The sequence below is a fragment of the Lotus japonicus genome, chromosome 5 (assembly GCF_012489685.1).
Source record: "Lotus japonicus ecotype B-129 chromosome 5, LjGifu_v1.2".
NCBI lineage: Eukaryota > Viridiplantae > Streptophyta > Magnoliopsida > Fabales > Fabaceae > Lotus > Lotus japonicus.
Genome location: NC_080045.1, coordinates 31,164,058 through 31,179,944, shown reverse-complemented (window position 1 = coordinate 31,179,944; position 15,887 = coordinate 31,164,058). Strand labels below are relative to the sequence as shown.

The following is a 15,887-nucleotide window of genomic DNA, read 5'->3' as shown; positions in this document are numbered from 1 at the left end:
TAAACAGTGGTAAAAACTAGTTTTACAGCGATAATTATTAAAAAGGGGCATATTTAGTAAACTAAAATTTAACTGGGTCATAATGTAAATAGTGTAAATCAGTGTCCAGTATGCATCTGCACTTACTTTTCCATGTTATCTCAAGTGTACAGATATCATTGGTACATGCCACCACCGTAGCTTACACTCATTTGAATTTATGGGCATCGTAGCATGCACCTTCCCCATATTACATCTATACAGTATACTCATGTGTCAAGGAATAAGGTGGACCACATTCTTAGGGAAGCAAATTATTGCGCTGACTCCCTAGCAAAATTTGGTCACAACACCCAGAATTTCTATTTTGATAGTGAGACTATCCCTCACTTTTTGCTCTGTAAACTAACTTATGATGTTTTGGGGACCTCGGTCCCCAGGTTTGCTTGATCCTTGGGCTTATGCCTCGAACATTATCAAAAAAAAAAAAAAAAGGTGGACACCATTCTGGAAGGCAAATGAATCTGCGTGTAAGGAAGTAGAGATCTCTAGGGAGAAGAACTTTGAGCTCAACTTATCCCTATATCTATGAATGGACAAGCCATGTTCCTCAACTTAGACCATCTACAATGGTTTCAACATTCAACACCCTCAACACTCCACTTTTTCTCTTCCCAACACTCCACATCACCTTCTCTCTCCAATTCAACACTTCATTCAACTTTTACCCACTCCAATGGTTTTTCATTCAACATCCTACCCCACCACTTTTTTATTTCATATTTTTATTTAATTTTATATTTTTCTTTTTATGATTACATAAAATTAAAATTTTTGATTTAAATTAAATTAAAACACTTAACAATTTAATATTTTTTTAAAAAAATATAGACAACAATTTATTTTATTTTTTTAACTTAAAAACTTGTGGAAAGATAATAAGATGGTGGAAAACTTCATTTTTTTTTTCTGTGTGCAAATCAAACGAACCAAATCTCTATTTATAGATAAAAAAAATTATGAATTTTGGTAAAAAAATTATATTTTTTAATTTTTTTTTGAGTGAAATAATTGAGTTGGAAAGATTAGAAAAAAACGAAATCCGCCGGACCAATCAGCTATGGCCACGTGTCGCGTTCCAATCAAACCTGCACCTTTCTCTCTCTCCTCTGACGCCTTCACGCGTCCTGTCTGCGCGTGTCTGCTACGCGCCTATTGCGGCCCAACGAGGGCGTGCCACGTGGCGCCGGGTGCAGGTTTCAACTCCGTTTAACATTTTCATCATCTCTCTCCATAATTCAACTTTCAACACTTACAATAAACACCATTGCACACACAATTCAACATTAAACATACCAACTTCAACACCATTGTAGATGGTCTAAAAAGGGAGTGGCGAAATAGAAAAAAAAAATTTCCACAATAAACTTCTAAAAATGAAATAATTAATTTTTGGAGGAGGTAAAAAAACACAATATTTTTTGCAATTAAAGCCTATTCATTTCTGGCTTCTAAGTTAAGTTGCAGGCTCAGTGGCTCACTCAGTTAGTCTCACAGTTTCTTACTGCACTCTGCTTTGGGGCGAAGAGATGCTGAGAGCGCTGGCACTGAGACGTTCCCTCCTCCGTGTCCACCATCACAACACCTGTACTCCTTCAAATTCACACACTCTCCGAACACTCCCCACCGCCACCTCCACCTCCTTCCTCCGCCGATTTTCCTCTTCCCCGGAACCCCCCTCCTCCGCCGCCGCCGCATCATCATCCGTTGATGCCGAAACCCGCAAGTACCTAGGCTACGCCGCCCTCTTCGTCTTCTGCGGCGCCGCCACGTACTTCACATTCCCCTTGCCAGATGACGCGAAGCACAAGAAGGCCCAGATCTTCCGCTACGCACCACTGCCGGAGGACCTCCACACCGTCTCCAACTGGAGTGGGACCCACGAGGTCCAGACCCGCCATTTCCACCAGCCTGACAGTCTCGACCAGCTCCAGCGCGTGGTGGCCGAGGCCCACAACAGCAAGACCCGCATCCGCCCCGTCGGGTCGGGTCTCTCCCCTAACGGGATTGGGCTTTCCCGTTCCGGCATGGTCAATTTAGGCCTCATGGATAAGATCTTGGACGTCGACAAGCAGAAGAAGACCGTGACGGTCCAGGCTGGGATCAGGGTGCAGCAGCTTGTGGATGGAATTAAGGACTATGGCCTTACACTGCAGAATTTTGCTTCCATTAGAGAGCAGCAAATTGGTGGCATCATTCAGGTTTTTCATTTATTTGCTTATATTTGTAAGAATATAATATAAAACCATTCATTTAGCCCTTACCCAACAACTTAAGCTTTTGGGTTAATTAGTTGTTTGAAATATTATCAGAGCCTCTATTACTTAGCGGTCTAGAGTTCGATGCTTGCTCCCTCACCTTCTAATTAAAAAGTGGAATTTAAGCACATGGTAGGTGGGCTGTGCATTTATCCACGCTTCAAGCCCAAATGACTCTTGCGTGAGGGGCGTGTTAGAATATAATATAAAACCATTCATTTAGCCCTTACCCAACAGCTTAAGCTTTTGGGTTAATTGGTTATTTGACAATATTCTTTCTTTGAATTTTGTTATATTTGTCATTTTAATCCATGATAGAGGTAGCTTACCCCCACCTAGTGGAAAAAGAATTGGTGTTGTGAGCATTTGTTTGAGTTTTGGTTTTTGCTGAGAAATGCGTAAATGTTAGATTGAAAAGGAAGTAATAAGTATCTGCCTTCTCTTAAGTTTTCTTACTTTTGCTTTAGTGAACAGAATTTTATTCCTTCCATCATCGGTGATATAAACTATTCCTTCCTCTTTGCATTCATGTGCTTTAGGTTGGTGCACATGGCACTGGTGCAAGATTGCCTCCTATTGATGAACAAGTGATTGCCATGAAGCTGGTCACCCCTGCCAAGGGGACAATAGAGCTCTCAAAAGAGAAAGATCCTGAGCTGTTTTATCTTGCTCGTTGCGGTCTTGGGGGACTTGGAGTTGTGGCTGAAGTCACCCTTCAGTGTGTTGATCGACAGGAGCTTGTGGAGCACACAATTGTCTCATCCATGGATGAAATCAAGAAAAACCACAAGTAATTGCTGGAGGTTTTTATTTTTTGCTCACTTCAATTAATTGGCAAATATTCTCAGTAATTAGTATCGTCATTGTTTCCGAAAAAGATAAGACATTACCATTATCACATTAGTTTCAAAATCAATCTTTTGCTTGCAACATGGAACTAAGATCAAGAACATGCTAACTTTACTTCCCACGGCTATAATAATAATAATAATTAGGCTTAAATATGTCGGAGGCCCCTCTAAAATAAGGCTTCTTTGGTTTAAGCCCCTCTAAAATATTTTTGTGGGAATACACCCCTATTGTGAAAATAATACCCAGCTTTTGGCCCCTGCCGTTTACTTCCGTCAGTTAAGTGCTGAGTCAGTTAACGGAAGCTGATGTGGCAACCTAGGTGGAATTACATATTTTTTAAATAAAATAAAAAAACACCCTAACTAAATCCCCAACCGTAATCCCTAAATTAAAAACCCAATCCCCAAAACTTAACCCCTAAATTAAAACCCAATCCCTAATTAACGTTAGAAACCACTCTGTATTTAGCCTCTACCTTATCTCTGTTTCTTTCAGCCTCTACCTTCTTCAATTTAGCCTCATATTTCTTCAATTCACCCTTGTATTTCTTCAATTCAGCATCAAACTTCTCTTTCACTGTAGCATTCCAGTGCTCCCCTTCATCTTGCAAAAGTTCCTCTGATGATGCAGTATTGCAGTAACATTTTTGCTCATTATGCAAAAATTATCAATTAAAATTACAGCAAAGGGGAAATTGCAGATAGCAGGGTTTAAACTAATTTAGGAAAATTAAGTGGGAAAGCTTGCAGATTTAGGGGAAAGCTTGATAAAAATATGAAGGCTCCAAATATTAAAAGAAAAGTAAAAGTAAGAAAGACATTAGGACTACACGCATAATGGTGTTGTTCAATTTTAAAATTTTTGTTCATCAAGTTTACAGGTTCCTATTGTCATCCCATATAAATTTGGCTAACAAAGTTAATGCTAAATTGCTGCCTTTCTAAATTGCAAGCAATAAAAAATTCCAAGCAACAGTTGGAGAGGCTAGATGAGGACGAAGAAGATGACAAGGAACGAATTGGTGTTTCCCTCTTCTCTGCGCTGCCATTGTTCACCTTCTTCATGCTTTTCGACCTGCTCTTCTTCTTTCTTCTTCACATTCGACCAGATCCTCTTGTTTCTTCTCCAATCTTCTTCTCAACCATCGACAGTTTAGGGTTTTTAATTTGGGGGAATTTAAAAAAAAAAAAAACTGGAATTCCATCATGGCTGCTTAGTCAGATGTATTTATGGCAAAACTAGTTTGCCACGTCAGCTTCTGTTAACTGTCTCAGCACTTAACTGACGGAAGTAAACGGCAGGGGCCAAAAGCTGGGTATTATTTTCACAATAGGGGTGTATTCCCACAAAAATATTTTAGAGGGGCTTAAACCAAAGAAGCCTTATTTTAGAGGGGCATCCAACATATTTAAGCCTAATAATTAGAGTAAACATCGAAATAGGTCCTGCAGTGAGGCAATGGCTTTGAAGCATACTTCATTTTTTGAGCTGTACCAATATTGGGTACATACCAAAGCTTTCTTTTAAACAAATAATAAATGGGGGTTCCAGCTAAGTCTTTTAAATAAATAGCAACACGTTGTTTCTCTATTTATAAATATTACAAATCTTTCATCGAAGATATATTTAACAAAATTGGTCCACAAAATGACCTCAAATTTGTCTTTGAATAATGAGGCTGAAAGCAGTAGTTATCATTGATTGACCAATTGGATGTCCTGCTAAATGATGCTCTAATATGATATTACATTTATCTTAGGATGGCCAAAATTTGTGCCAAAATTTGTGTTTGCTCTAATATAAACTTCCTGGTACTATCTTACACTTGTGCCTTCCTCCAAAGATTTAAATTATCCCTTTGCTATCTTATGCAGGAAATTGCTATCTGAGAATAAGCATGTGAAGTACCTTCATATCCCTTATACCGACTCTGTCGTGGTTGTGAGATGCAATCCTGTTTCAAAGTGGAAAGGCCCTCCCAAATTCAAGCCAAAATATACTAAAGATGAGGCCATACAGCATGTGCGCGACCTTTATAAGGAGTCCCTCCAGAAATACAGGTATAACTACACCTTCTTTATTGATTGTATGATTTATCTATTTATTTTGACTTTGAATTACTAAAGTTGTCTGGATATTAGAGAAAACTATTGGTATGAGTCCTTTTTACCAAATAAAGGCTAATAGAAGCTGTTTCTGGCTATCCTATTGCTGCAATTGGGTACACTTATTTGTAACTTACATTGAGAGGTAGAATTAGAAAGACTGAATGAATTTATCGTCTATGCCTCTTTGATGAAACTGAGATACTCTTTGGCAACCAACCATGTGAAGAGTATTCCGGAGATTTGGTTTAGGAAGAGCTAGAACGGAAAAGTAGAGAAAGGAATGATTCTTATTAACAGAAACGCTATTACAACTTCGGACAATTCGAGAGGTCAGAATTTCTCCAAACAACAATGACCAAAAGGTAGTTATTCCCCTACCTTTTCCCCCTTCTCATTAACTAACTGAAATTGGAATGACACTGGCAGTTACTTAATACTTACCTACTCTGCCAGTTCCCACTCAATCTACTAATCACAACAACTAGTAATAGTCACATTGTAAATAGATTAAGAGCCCACCACCTTCCCTTTTTCCTTCTAGAATCACTTTCTTGACAGGTGGTTTAATCACCTCTCTATCAATACCCCCTAAAAGTCTCACCTTGTCCTCAAGGTGGAAGGAAGGAAAAACATGATCAAACATTTGAAAATCTTCTCAACTATTCTCAGTCAGGTAAGTCATGCCACTAGATAAGGACTTCAGCAACACCATCTGTAGGCCGTCTGATATCAAGCACAGCTGCTGGAACCGCTTGAAGCTCCTGGTCAGCAGTCAAAGCACTAGGTAAGAGCTGAACCTTAACCCCAGTCCCCACCACCTTCTTGAGGATAGACCCATGAAAAATAGGGTGGAGCCGGCAATCATCTGGTAATTTTAAAATATAAGCCACTGCACCTATCCTTTCCATCACCTCACAAGGCCTATAGAATCTGGGACTTAACTTCTCACTGAGTCTCCTGGCCAAAGATTGTGGTCTACAAGGTTGCAACTTGAGGAACACTAGATCCCCAACCAGAAATTCCACTGGCCTCCCGTGAGTATGGGCATACTTGCACATCTGGTTCTGGGCCTTCAGCAGATTGGACCTCAACTCAGCCAATAAAGCATCTCTATCCCTAAGCAACACATTGATTGCCTCCAGTTTGAATGGAATAGTAGTACCCTTAAGCAAGAGAGGAGGATCTCGACCGTACAGCAAGCGAAAAGGAGTCATGTGAGAAGACACATTATAATTGGTATTGAACCAAAACTCAGCCCCATTCAAATGGAGAGACCACCGTTTCGGTTTATCCCCAAAAAGCATCTCAGATAGGTTTCTAAACACCTATTGATCATTTCGGCTTGTGGGTGATAGGCAGAACTATATCTCAACTGAGACCCTGACAGCCTAAAAAGCTCCTTCCAAGTTAAACTCATAAAAACCTGATCCCGGTCTGAGACAATAGTGGCTGGAAATCCATGGAGCCTGATAACTTCTTGAATAGAAGAGTATTCCAGAGATTTAGGGTTTAGGAAGAGCTAGAACAGAAGAATAGAGAGAGGAATGATTATTATTAACAGAGAAAGCAATTACAACTTCTCACAATTTGAGAGGTCAGAATCTCTCCGAACAACACTGACTAAAAGATAGTTATTCCCCTACCTTCTCCCCCTTTAATTAACTAACTGAAATTGGAATGACACTGACAGTTACACTTATTACCTACTCTGCCAGTTTCCACTCAGTCTACTAATCACATCAACTAGTTATAGGGACCTGGTAAACAGGTTAAGAGCCCACCACATTTCCCTTTTGTCTTCCAGAATACACTTTCTTGACAGGTGGTTTAATCACCACTATTAGAGAATACCAAGTGGAGACTCAAAGAAGTCCCACATTGGGTAGATTAGCTAGTGTACAAGTGTATATATAATAAAGATCACACACACCCATTGAGCCTAAGGTTTTGTGGTGGTGTGTGGTTCTAACTTACAATTCTAACACCACTCTATCACCATGCCTTATATTTGTTCATACTTTATAGTACCATCCTGATTTTACTTAACCTGAAGACCGATTGACAACTAATTGGCTCTGATAGGTACACGGGTTTAGATAAGTATTTAAGTAGTTGATAAGGGATTAGTTAGAAGGTTAATGAGGCTTGTAGCCTATAAATATGAGTGAGAGTTAGTGAGTATCTTGTTATTCAGTTTAGGAATTGGGTTAGAGAGAGAAGTGGTTCTCTCTTAGGCTTGGAAGGGTGTTTGGTATCCCTCAAAGATTCAGAATCCATTTGAGTTGCTTCACTTTATAGTACCATCCTGATTTTACTTAACCTGAAGACCGATTGACAACTAATTGGCTCTGATAGGTACACGGGTTTAGATAAGTATTTAAGTAGTTGATAAGGGATTAGTTAGAAGGTTAATGAGGCTTGTAGCCTATAAATATGAGTGAGAGTTAGTGAGTATCTTGTTATTCAGTTTAGGAATTGGGTTAGAGAGAGAAGTGGTTCTCTCTTAGGCTTGGAAGGGTGTTTGGTATCCCTCAAAGATTCAGAATCCATTTGAGTTGCTTCTTGCTCTGAAGCAAGATGAAACGGTGGAAGATTATGTGAAAGATTTTGAGAAGTACGTGGGTGCTCTCAGAGAAATTGATCCAGAATTTGTGAATGGCACTTTCTTGAAGGGATTGAAGGAAGAAATCCGGATAGAGGTACAATCCTATGAACTTCACTCTCTTTCTGAGGTTATTCACAAAGCCATTCTTATTGACCAAGAAAGGAGAGAATCAGAGGCTGTGTATGAGACAAGGAGAGCGGCAGCGAAGGTGTTTCAGAGGCCATCGGAGTTTGCAGCGCCGCACAGACCCAATCTTGATTCGGCGGAGACAGAGAAAGCCATAGCGGTGGCGATTCAGCGAGTCGATCGTGGAACAGAGGATGAATCGGAAACAGCGGCGGAAGAAGAGGGAGGCGCTACGGTGGATGAGCAAGCGTCTGAAACAGAGGGGTTTTTCACCTCTGAGATGATGCAACTCAACCTTGAAGTAGCGGAGGACAATCGAGTAACAGAGGAGGAGTGGCAGAAGGAATCGAGGACCGCATCAATGGCAGAGAAAAACCTGACCTTTGATACAGAGGTTGAAGGAAGAGATGGTTGGGAGAAGTTCGGATGGGAGGTCCATCAGCAACCAACGATGGAGAAACACATCCATCTCCGGCCACCGGCGCTGAAAATAGGAAAGGCCAGGGTGACGTCAGAGGCGGAGCTCCGGCAACCGCGTTCGGGCAGCCACGGTTTTCCGTTGAAGAAGATGGAATCGTTCAAACGGCCGCCGCCGAAACCGCCGAACATCGTGGATAGAGCGTTGCATGTGGGAGGGTCGTTGAATGGGTGGATCGGGTCATTAAATCGACAAGGAAAAATGGTCACCAACGGAACCACCGGATTTGTTTGGTATGGTGGGTTTGTTGAGCGGCCACAGCTCTGCCTTGGTGCCGCTGCTTGTGTCGAGTGGCGTGGCGGTGAGAATTCTCGTGTGCAGAGCAGGGAGGGCAGAGGAAGTCACACTTGGGGTCAACTGTTTGACCAAGTTGGCCATGAGGTGAGTGGAAGTATTTCAGCACAAGAGTTGTTTTACCAGTTTTTACTTCCTATTGGCAGAAGAGAAGAACACGTGTTAGTCTTGGCTGGAGAGGTAGTAACAGCCAGGAATGATCTGGACTTTATGTGTCAAACTCAGCAGATTGGTGGCCACATTGCATTCCTTGGGTGTCTTCACACTTTTCAAGCTGATACTGGTACTGTGTATGGAAATGGCTTGAGAATTTATTTCAATTGTTCCAGGGATTGGCTCAACACATCATACATGGCTGACTTTTTACAAAAGGAGCAAAACTATAAGTTGGAGTGGTATTTAGTTCTAGAACTTCTAATTCATAGGCAACCAAGTGCTACTATGTCTTGTCAATCTAATGCTTCCATTGAATTAGATGCTAGTTTTCAAAGCTTGGGTTGTCAAAGTGCTGTGTTCTATATCTGGGTTTGGGGGCAGGAGCATAATTGGAAGTATCAACATATGTGTGAAAGTTGGAACTTATTCCAGTTTGGGTCACATGGAGGAGAGTTGATTTATAGTGCTGATTCAAGTAGTGGTCAATTTGAGAACTTGTGGGCTTGTTATGGGAAGATGCCTACCCACTCATTCGTATCTGGTTTTGCTTTGGAAGATGCTGCTACCCTGCTTCTTCAACTTGCTTGCAGCAGTTGGCTTATTTGTAAAATGTTTCTCCAGCAATGGGACTTGGGCAGAGTTCGTTTCAGCAGCCCAGTGAACATTTTCACGAAGTCATACATGTTGTGGACTCTTTGCTTTAGGCTGTGGGATCCTGGTTGAAGCTGTACTTGTCCCTTTTGGATTGTTTGGATAGTTGTTCCATGATGTAGCTTGTCATGTGTCATTCACCTTGAGGACAAGGTGAATTTTCAGGGGGGGAGTATTGATAGGTACACGGGTTTAGATAGGTATTGTAAGTAGTTGATAAGGGATTATTTAGAAGGTTCATGAGGCTTGTAGCCTATAAATAAGAGTGAGTGAGTATCTTGTTATTCAGTTTAGGGATTGGGTTAGAGAGAGAAGTGGTTCTCTCTTAGGCTTGGAAGGGTGTTTGGTATCCCTCTCTCTTGTATCTCTCCCTAGTCCCAATTGGGAATTAGGGTTTTTCTATCAATAAAAATCAGGTTTCTATCAGGCTCCCTATTGGGAAGTAAAGGTACCAATGACCAAGTAGAATTTCTTTGCAGAGCATCAAATTCCTCTTCCATTGCTGCAAATCAATGTGGTTCAGCCAAGGCTTGTTTAACTGTATTAGGTTTCACATGAGTGAGAAGTAAAGTGGTTGTAACCAAGGCTTAGTTATGCACAGTATATTTTATCCAGTAATCACATGATGGGAATCATGTGGAGGAGAACTAGGTCAAGGAACAGTAGAAACAGATTGAGAAGATGAAGTGGAGGGAGATGATGTGTTAGGAGAATTAGAATTTGATGTAGTGATCTGTGGAGGTGGGGAAGTAGGTAAATGTAGAGGAATAGAGGGAGGTGTAGAGAAAGTTGATGTATAATTAGAAGAAAGAATGGAAAATTGTTTAGTGTAAAGAAATTGCATTTCATTGAAGACAACATCCTTTCCGATAATGATTTACCTTCAGGTGTGTGACATTTATAACCATTTTGTGCTTGAATATCCTAGGAAGACACATTCCTGTGAAGGAAATTGAAATTTATGAGAGTTGTAAGGTCTAAGTAAAGGGAAGCATGAGCACCCAAAGATACAAAGAAAGTTATAGTTAGGTAACGATGAAACAATTTCTTAACAGGTACCTAAAAATCAATAGAGCTGCTAGGTAACCTATTGGTGAGATACACTGCTGGAAGAAAGGCATGATCCCAAAATTTGTGAGGAAAAGGGTGCGGCCCAAATCTACAAATTACGATGTTTTCAAATTTTCTTTCCACAACACCAGTTTTGGTAGTGTGTAGGAGGGACATATGAGATGATGACTGATACCATTTTCTTTGAGATAATTGGAAAAGGATGAAATTCTCCTCGATAATCAGTTTGAAGTGCCTTAAGTTTGGCACTAGACTGTGTTTCACAATAGCATTGAACTGCTGAAATACAGAAAATACATCAGATTTGGCCTTAAGCAAATATAGCCAAGATCTTGTGTAAGCATCTACAAAGAATAGGCAATAGGTGAAACCATTAGTAGAAGTAAAGGGGGCTGGTCCGGTGGTCCCCAGAGATCACTATCCACCACCAACTCTAAAGGAGAATTATATGCTGAATTGTAGATGTGAAGGTATGTGATTTACCAAGACAGCAAGCAGAGTTAAATTATAAAGAACTTTTATTAGGTAGATGAGTGCTAGCAACACTCACTTTAACACACTCTTTTCAACACTTTGTCCTTCATTGGTTGAATTTCATGTATGTCCCATTAAATTGGAAGTGGGACCCATATTTTTTAGTGGACCCCACTTGAATTTTGACTAATTAATGAGATTGTTGAAAAGAAAGTGTTGCTAGCATTTTTCTTATTAGGTATAGGCATATTACAAGACTGCAAAACAATTTTGAGAGTATTAAGATTTCGATCACCTAATCTGGAGTGCCAAGTTTTGACGGAATTATAATGAGTACAAACTCTTTTTACAGATAAAGGTGAATGACCATAAGTTCGTTGCTGTAGTGTACTGGTCAGTAAATTGGGAAGTCTGTAGAGGCCATCTGGTCGTAATGTTTCATGCAGAAACACTCGTTAGTTTCCTGAGATTTAACAACACAAAAAGATGGGTGAAACTCGAAGAAAATATTGTTATCTTTGGCAAATTGGATAACACATAAAAATTCTTTGTAGTTTTAGGAACATGAAGAGGTTTATTTTAGGTGAAAGACAATAATGAGTTGAAAGGTGAGGAAAAATGTGTGGAACCTTGAGAGTTAATACAGAGGCCATGACTGTTACCTATTTTAGGAACATGAAGAGGTTTATTTTAGGTGAAAGACAGTAATGAGTTGAAAGGTGAGGAAAAATGTGTGGAACCTTGAGAGTTAATACAGAGGCCATGACTGTTACCTATAGATCTTTTCAGGTCCTTCAAGTGGTTCCAGTTGCTGTATATTTTGAGCAGGAGGTGTCACATGATATGAGGCACTGAAACTGGAAACCAAGTGGCAGCAGTATTATTGGTTGGTGTATTGACAACCATGGAATGTGGCTGTGAAGTGTTAGCAGCTGGAACAGATTGACAGAAAGACTGTTGAGGCTGATAGGCATGAACTAGAGCTGCTGGAGGTCTTGACTGAAGTTGTGATGGCCTGACCTGTTGTGTTTGGTTCCACTGATAAGGATTTGATTGCTGAGATCAATATTGTTGTTGAAGAGAAGGTGGTTGTTGTGTAAAATATTGATCAAATCTGTGATAACAGATTGATGCATCATGACCATGTTTCAAGCAAACTTGACCCTGCACACCAGTTCTGCCTCTGCCATGACCTCCACGTTCAAGTCCACGTCCTCGAGTGCTAACATTTATGCCACCATTAAAATGAGAGCCAAAATTATAAAAAGACGTTCCATAGGTGGTATTGACTTGCTGAGCCACATGATTTGTGTTTGCTGAAGGAGTGGATTGAGTCAGATTTACAAAAAAAAATCAGAAGCTTTCCTGTTCTTCTATACGCTTACTTCTTGAGCAAGAAGAGCTTCAATATCATTGATAGTTAATCTTTAAAGTATGCCACTGATATTCAACAAATTTACTATAGATTCATACTCTGATGGACCTTCAAGAATTATATCAATCCTCTCCTTTCCACTAACTGGATCACAAATGGAACACAACGATTCAGAGATTGACTTGATTTGCAGAAGGAAATCACCTGTTATGTTATGCGATTTTCAAGCTTTGTATTTTGAAGCTCTGTTTGGAGTTGCCTAGCTTTGGTTTCAGTTTGTGAATGAAAATTAGTATGAAGCTTAACCCAGTGCTGATAAGCATGTCTAGATCCGATCATCTTTGTTAGAATTTGCTTGGACAGGGAAGACTGAAGCCAAGCAAGAAGGAGAGCATCTAGTTGCTCGCAAACAAGATATGCATCACTGACTAAACATGAATCTCAATAAGATTTAGTATTAAATCGGGGCATAATCTTTGGATTCACAAAGAACAGATGCAACTGGTGGCCTATGGTTACATGTTCTACTTGTTGCTTCGAAGGAAGGAAATTCTAATCATCCATCTTTTTGGAAATGCTGTAGGAGAATGTAATCGGTGCCCTGGTTGACAGAGAAGAAGACGATGCAACAGCAACAGCTTCAAGAGGAGTCACTCGCACTGGTGTGGGTGGTGACTGCACAAAAGTAGGGAAAGGATCTCCATGGTGGATTTTGGTGAAAAAAAATTCCGATTAGGAATAGCCGAATAGGCTCTTGATACCGAAATTTAAAATTGATGAGAGAAAGAATTGTTTGCATTGAACGAATCTGCATGATAAAATTACAGTGTATTTTATATTGATTTTTTAATGTACTACCAACCCCAAAACTACAACCCCCACATACCATATATTTGACTAGATAACCATACTGCAGACCTTTTCTCTTAATGGCCTGCTCTCAGTTTTTCGTTCTCTTTTATTTCTTTAGTTACTTGTGTTATTATTTTACTGTCACCATGTTAAAGTTTCTGTTTAAGTCACATGAGTTCTTTTTTTTATTTACAGAGTAGAAGGGTCTAGGGTTAAATCAACAGATGATGGTGAACAAAATATAGATGAGCTTTCTTTTACAGAATTGAGAGATAAGCTAATAGCCCTAGATCCTCTCAATAAAAATCACATCATCAAGGTTAATCAAGCTGAGGCTGAATTCTGGAAGAAGTCAGAAGGATATAGGGTTGGATGGAGTGATGAAATATTGGGCTTTGATTGTGGAGGCCAACAGTGGGTATCAGAAACATGCTTCCCTGCTGGAAAACTAGCAAAGCCAAGCATGAAAGACCTTGAATACATTGAAGAGCTGAAACAAGTTATAGAGAAAGAAGAGATACCAGCACCTGCTCCAATTGAGCAGCGATGGACATCTAGCAGCAGGAGTCCCTTGAGTCCTGCTTCAAGCCCATCAGAGGATGATATATTTTCATGGGTAATTTAATTCTATCCTGAATGAACATTAGATATATTTCTAAGTTCTTTTGTCTTATGCCAGGACGGGTAAACTGGTATTATATAGTCAAATTTATTGAATTTAGCACTATGTTTATTTTGGTGTTTATTCTGCTTTAGACTTTAGTTGACAAAAGTTGACGTGCCTGAGCTTCTTGATGTTCCTAATAGTTATTGTTTAAAAAGTGTACTTTGTTTCTGAGACATCTGATGTTCTTTTGATCTAGCCTAAGTGCATGTTTGGTTGAGCTTCGTTCTTTTCTTAAATTGTGTCCGTATGCATAAAGAAACTTTTGCGGGTTCTGGTGGCATTTGAAAATTCCAGCAGCTTATAAAAAAAAAGATGAAATGAATTTTTTGTTAAAAGCTAAAACTTCGACTTTTACAGACATGCATTTTTGTGGTGGACAAAGATAACTTATTTGAAGGAAAATAAAAGGCATTAAATCTATTACTTGACATTACTTTTGGTCAACTATTTTTTATATAGTCTTTCATTACCTATTGTTTCAAGTTTTTTGATAAATTGAAATATAACCCTGGCTTCTTCCATAAAATTTAGTGTTATCATACTGTTTCGAAGATATCAGTGGACAGCTATGACTCTGATTGTGTTTCAGGTTGGTATAATCATGTACCTCCCTACCATGGATGCTCGTCAAAGAAAAGATATTACGGAAGAATTCTTCCATTACAGGCATCTGAGTCAGGCAAAATTATGGGATCATTACTCTGCCTATGAACACTGGGCAAAGGTTGAGGTAACTGTTAAGCACTTAATTATGGTCGTAATCTCGATATGGTATTTGGATCCGAGATACCAATTATGGCCGTAATCTCGTTAATTAGATATTTGCCCTTACTAATTTTACGTTTCCTACATGATTTCTTGCGCTTATGTTCCTTCGTATGCGCATGCAAGCACACAAATAAGTGCATACGGTCTTGTTCGTATATAGGGTTTGTGTTGTAGCTGACCTGTAAATTGTTCATCTTATACTTGGACTCTAAATACCAGCTCAGGTGTTAAAGGTGTATCTTATACTTCTGTGCATATTATCTTCTCTCTAGGTTCCAAAGGACAAGGAGGAGCTTGCGGCTCTGCAAGGAAGGCTAAGAAAGCGGTTTCCTGTGGATGCATACAATAAGGCTAGAAAGGAATTGGATCCAAATAGGGTCCTTTCAAATAACATGTTGGAAAAGCTCTTCCTACAATCAGAAACCATATAAATTCTGGGTTGGTTATTTGTCTAAACCTTTCTTTTTCCTTTTTTTTTTTAATTAAAATGTTGTATATCTTCAACTTTCAAATTGATGACTGCAGCCACACATATGGAACTTCGGGTTGCAAAAAAATATCTGGCTCACTCAAGATTATACATCAACACATTCTTTTAGCTCATCGCATGCATGGTTACGTTTTGAACTCAAAGAAGCTTTAAGAATTCTGATGTGTACTGTTTTAGGAATAGCTGAATTGATTTTTGCATTCTGCTTTTACTCATCCGATCAAGAAGATGAAACATAAAGAAGGGGGTAAATCTGGAAGAAAAAGTTATGCTGTTGATATACTTGTATGAATTGCTCCCCTTTAGGCATAAATACACTTTCTGTTCAAAGAAGCTTTCGAATTTTGATGTAATTATTATGAAGAGCTAAATTGTTTTTTTACGTTCTGTTACGCATTCCGTGACAAAGAGGAAGCATAAAGAAGGGGCAAACTGAATCACAAAATATCTGCTACGTATGAATTGCTTCACTCTTGTTTTCATAAGGCATGCTGTGCCAGAATTTTCATTTGAAGGTTTTAGGTAGGATCTTACTCTCTATGAGCACACAATTTGGGTTCGTATCCTTCAGACTTTAAGTAGGATCTTTATTTTGACTTTAATGTTGATGCAAATAAATTCAT

General features: G+C 39.4%; 1 protein-coding gene across 2 annotated transcripts; it reads left to right on the top strand.

The window, feature by feature from the left end:
- The first annotated feature begins 1,496 nt into the window (after nucleotides 1-1,496).
- Nucleotides 1,497-15,651, top strand: LOC130717295 (L-galactono-1,4-lactone dehydrogenase, mitochondrial). Of its 2 annotated transcripts, none has more exons than XM_057567473.1 (7): nucleotides 1,497-2,240; nucleotides 2,837-3,087; nucleotides 5,024-5,209; nucleotides 13,535-13,955; nucleotides 14,596-14,730; nucleotides 15,047-15,212; nucleotides 15,300-15,651. In XM_057567473.1, the coding sequence occupies exons 1-6, from the start codon at nucleotides 1,569-1,571 to the stop codon at nucleotides 15,203-15,205; spliced, it is 1,824 nt and encodes a 607-aa protein (XP_057423456.1). In that variant the 5' UTR covers nucleotides 1,497-1,568; the 3' UTR covers nucleotides 15,206-15,212; nucleotides 15,300-15,651. The 2 variants fall into 2 exon arrangements, with proteins under 2 accessions (XP_057423456.1, XP_057423455.1); XM_057567472.1 differs by having other exon boundaries at nucleotides 1,499-2,240; nucleotides 14,596-14,736.
- Nucleotides 15,652-15,887: the final 236 nt, after the last annotated feature.

Bases quoted from the DNA above. Each gene is read 5' to 3' on its own strand.
- LOC130717295 (XM_057567472.1), top strand. From the start codon at position 1,569: ATGCTGAGAGCGCTGGCACTGAGACGTTCCCTCCTCCGTGTCCACCAT. The intron at 2,241-2,836 runs GTTTTTCATTTA...CATGTGCTTTAG, and splicing joins AAATTGGTGGCATCATTCAG to GTTGGTGCACATGGCACTGG. The intron at 3,088-5,023 runs GTAATTGCTGGA...TATCTTATGCAG, and splicing joins GAAATCAAGAAAAACCACAA to GAAATTGCTATCTGAGAATA.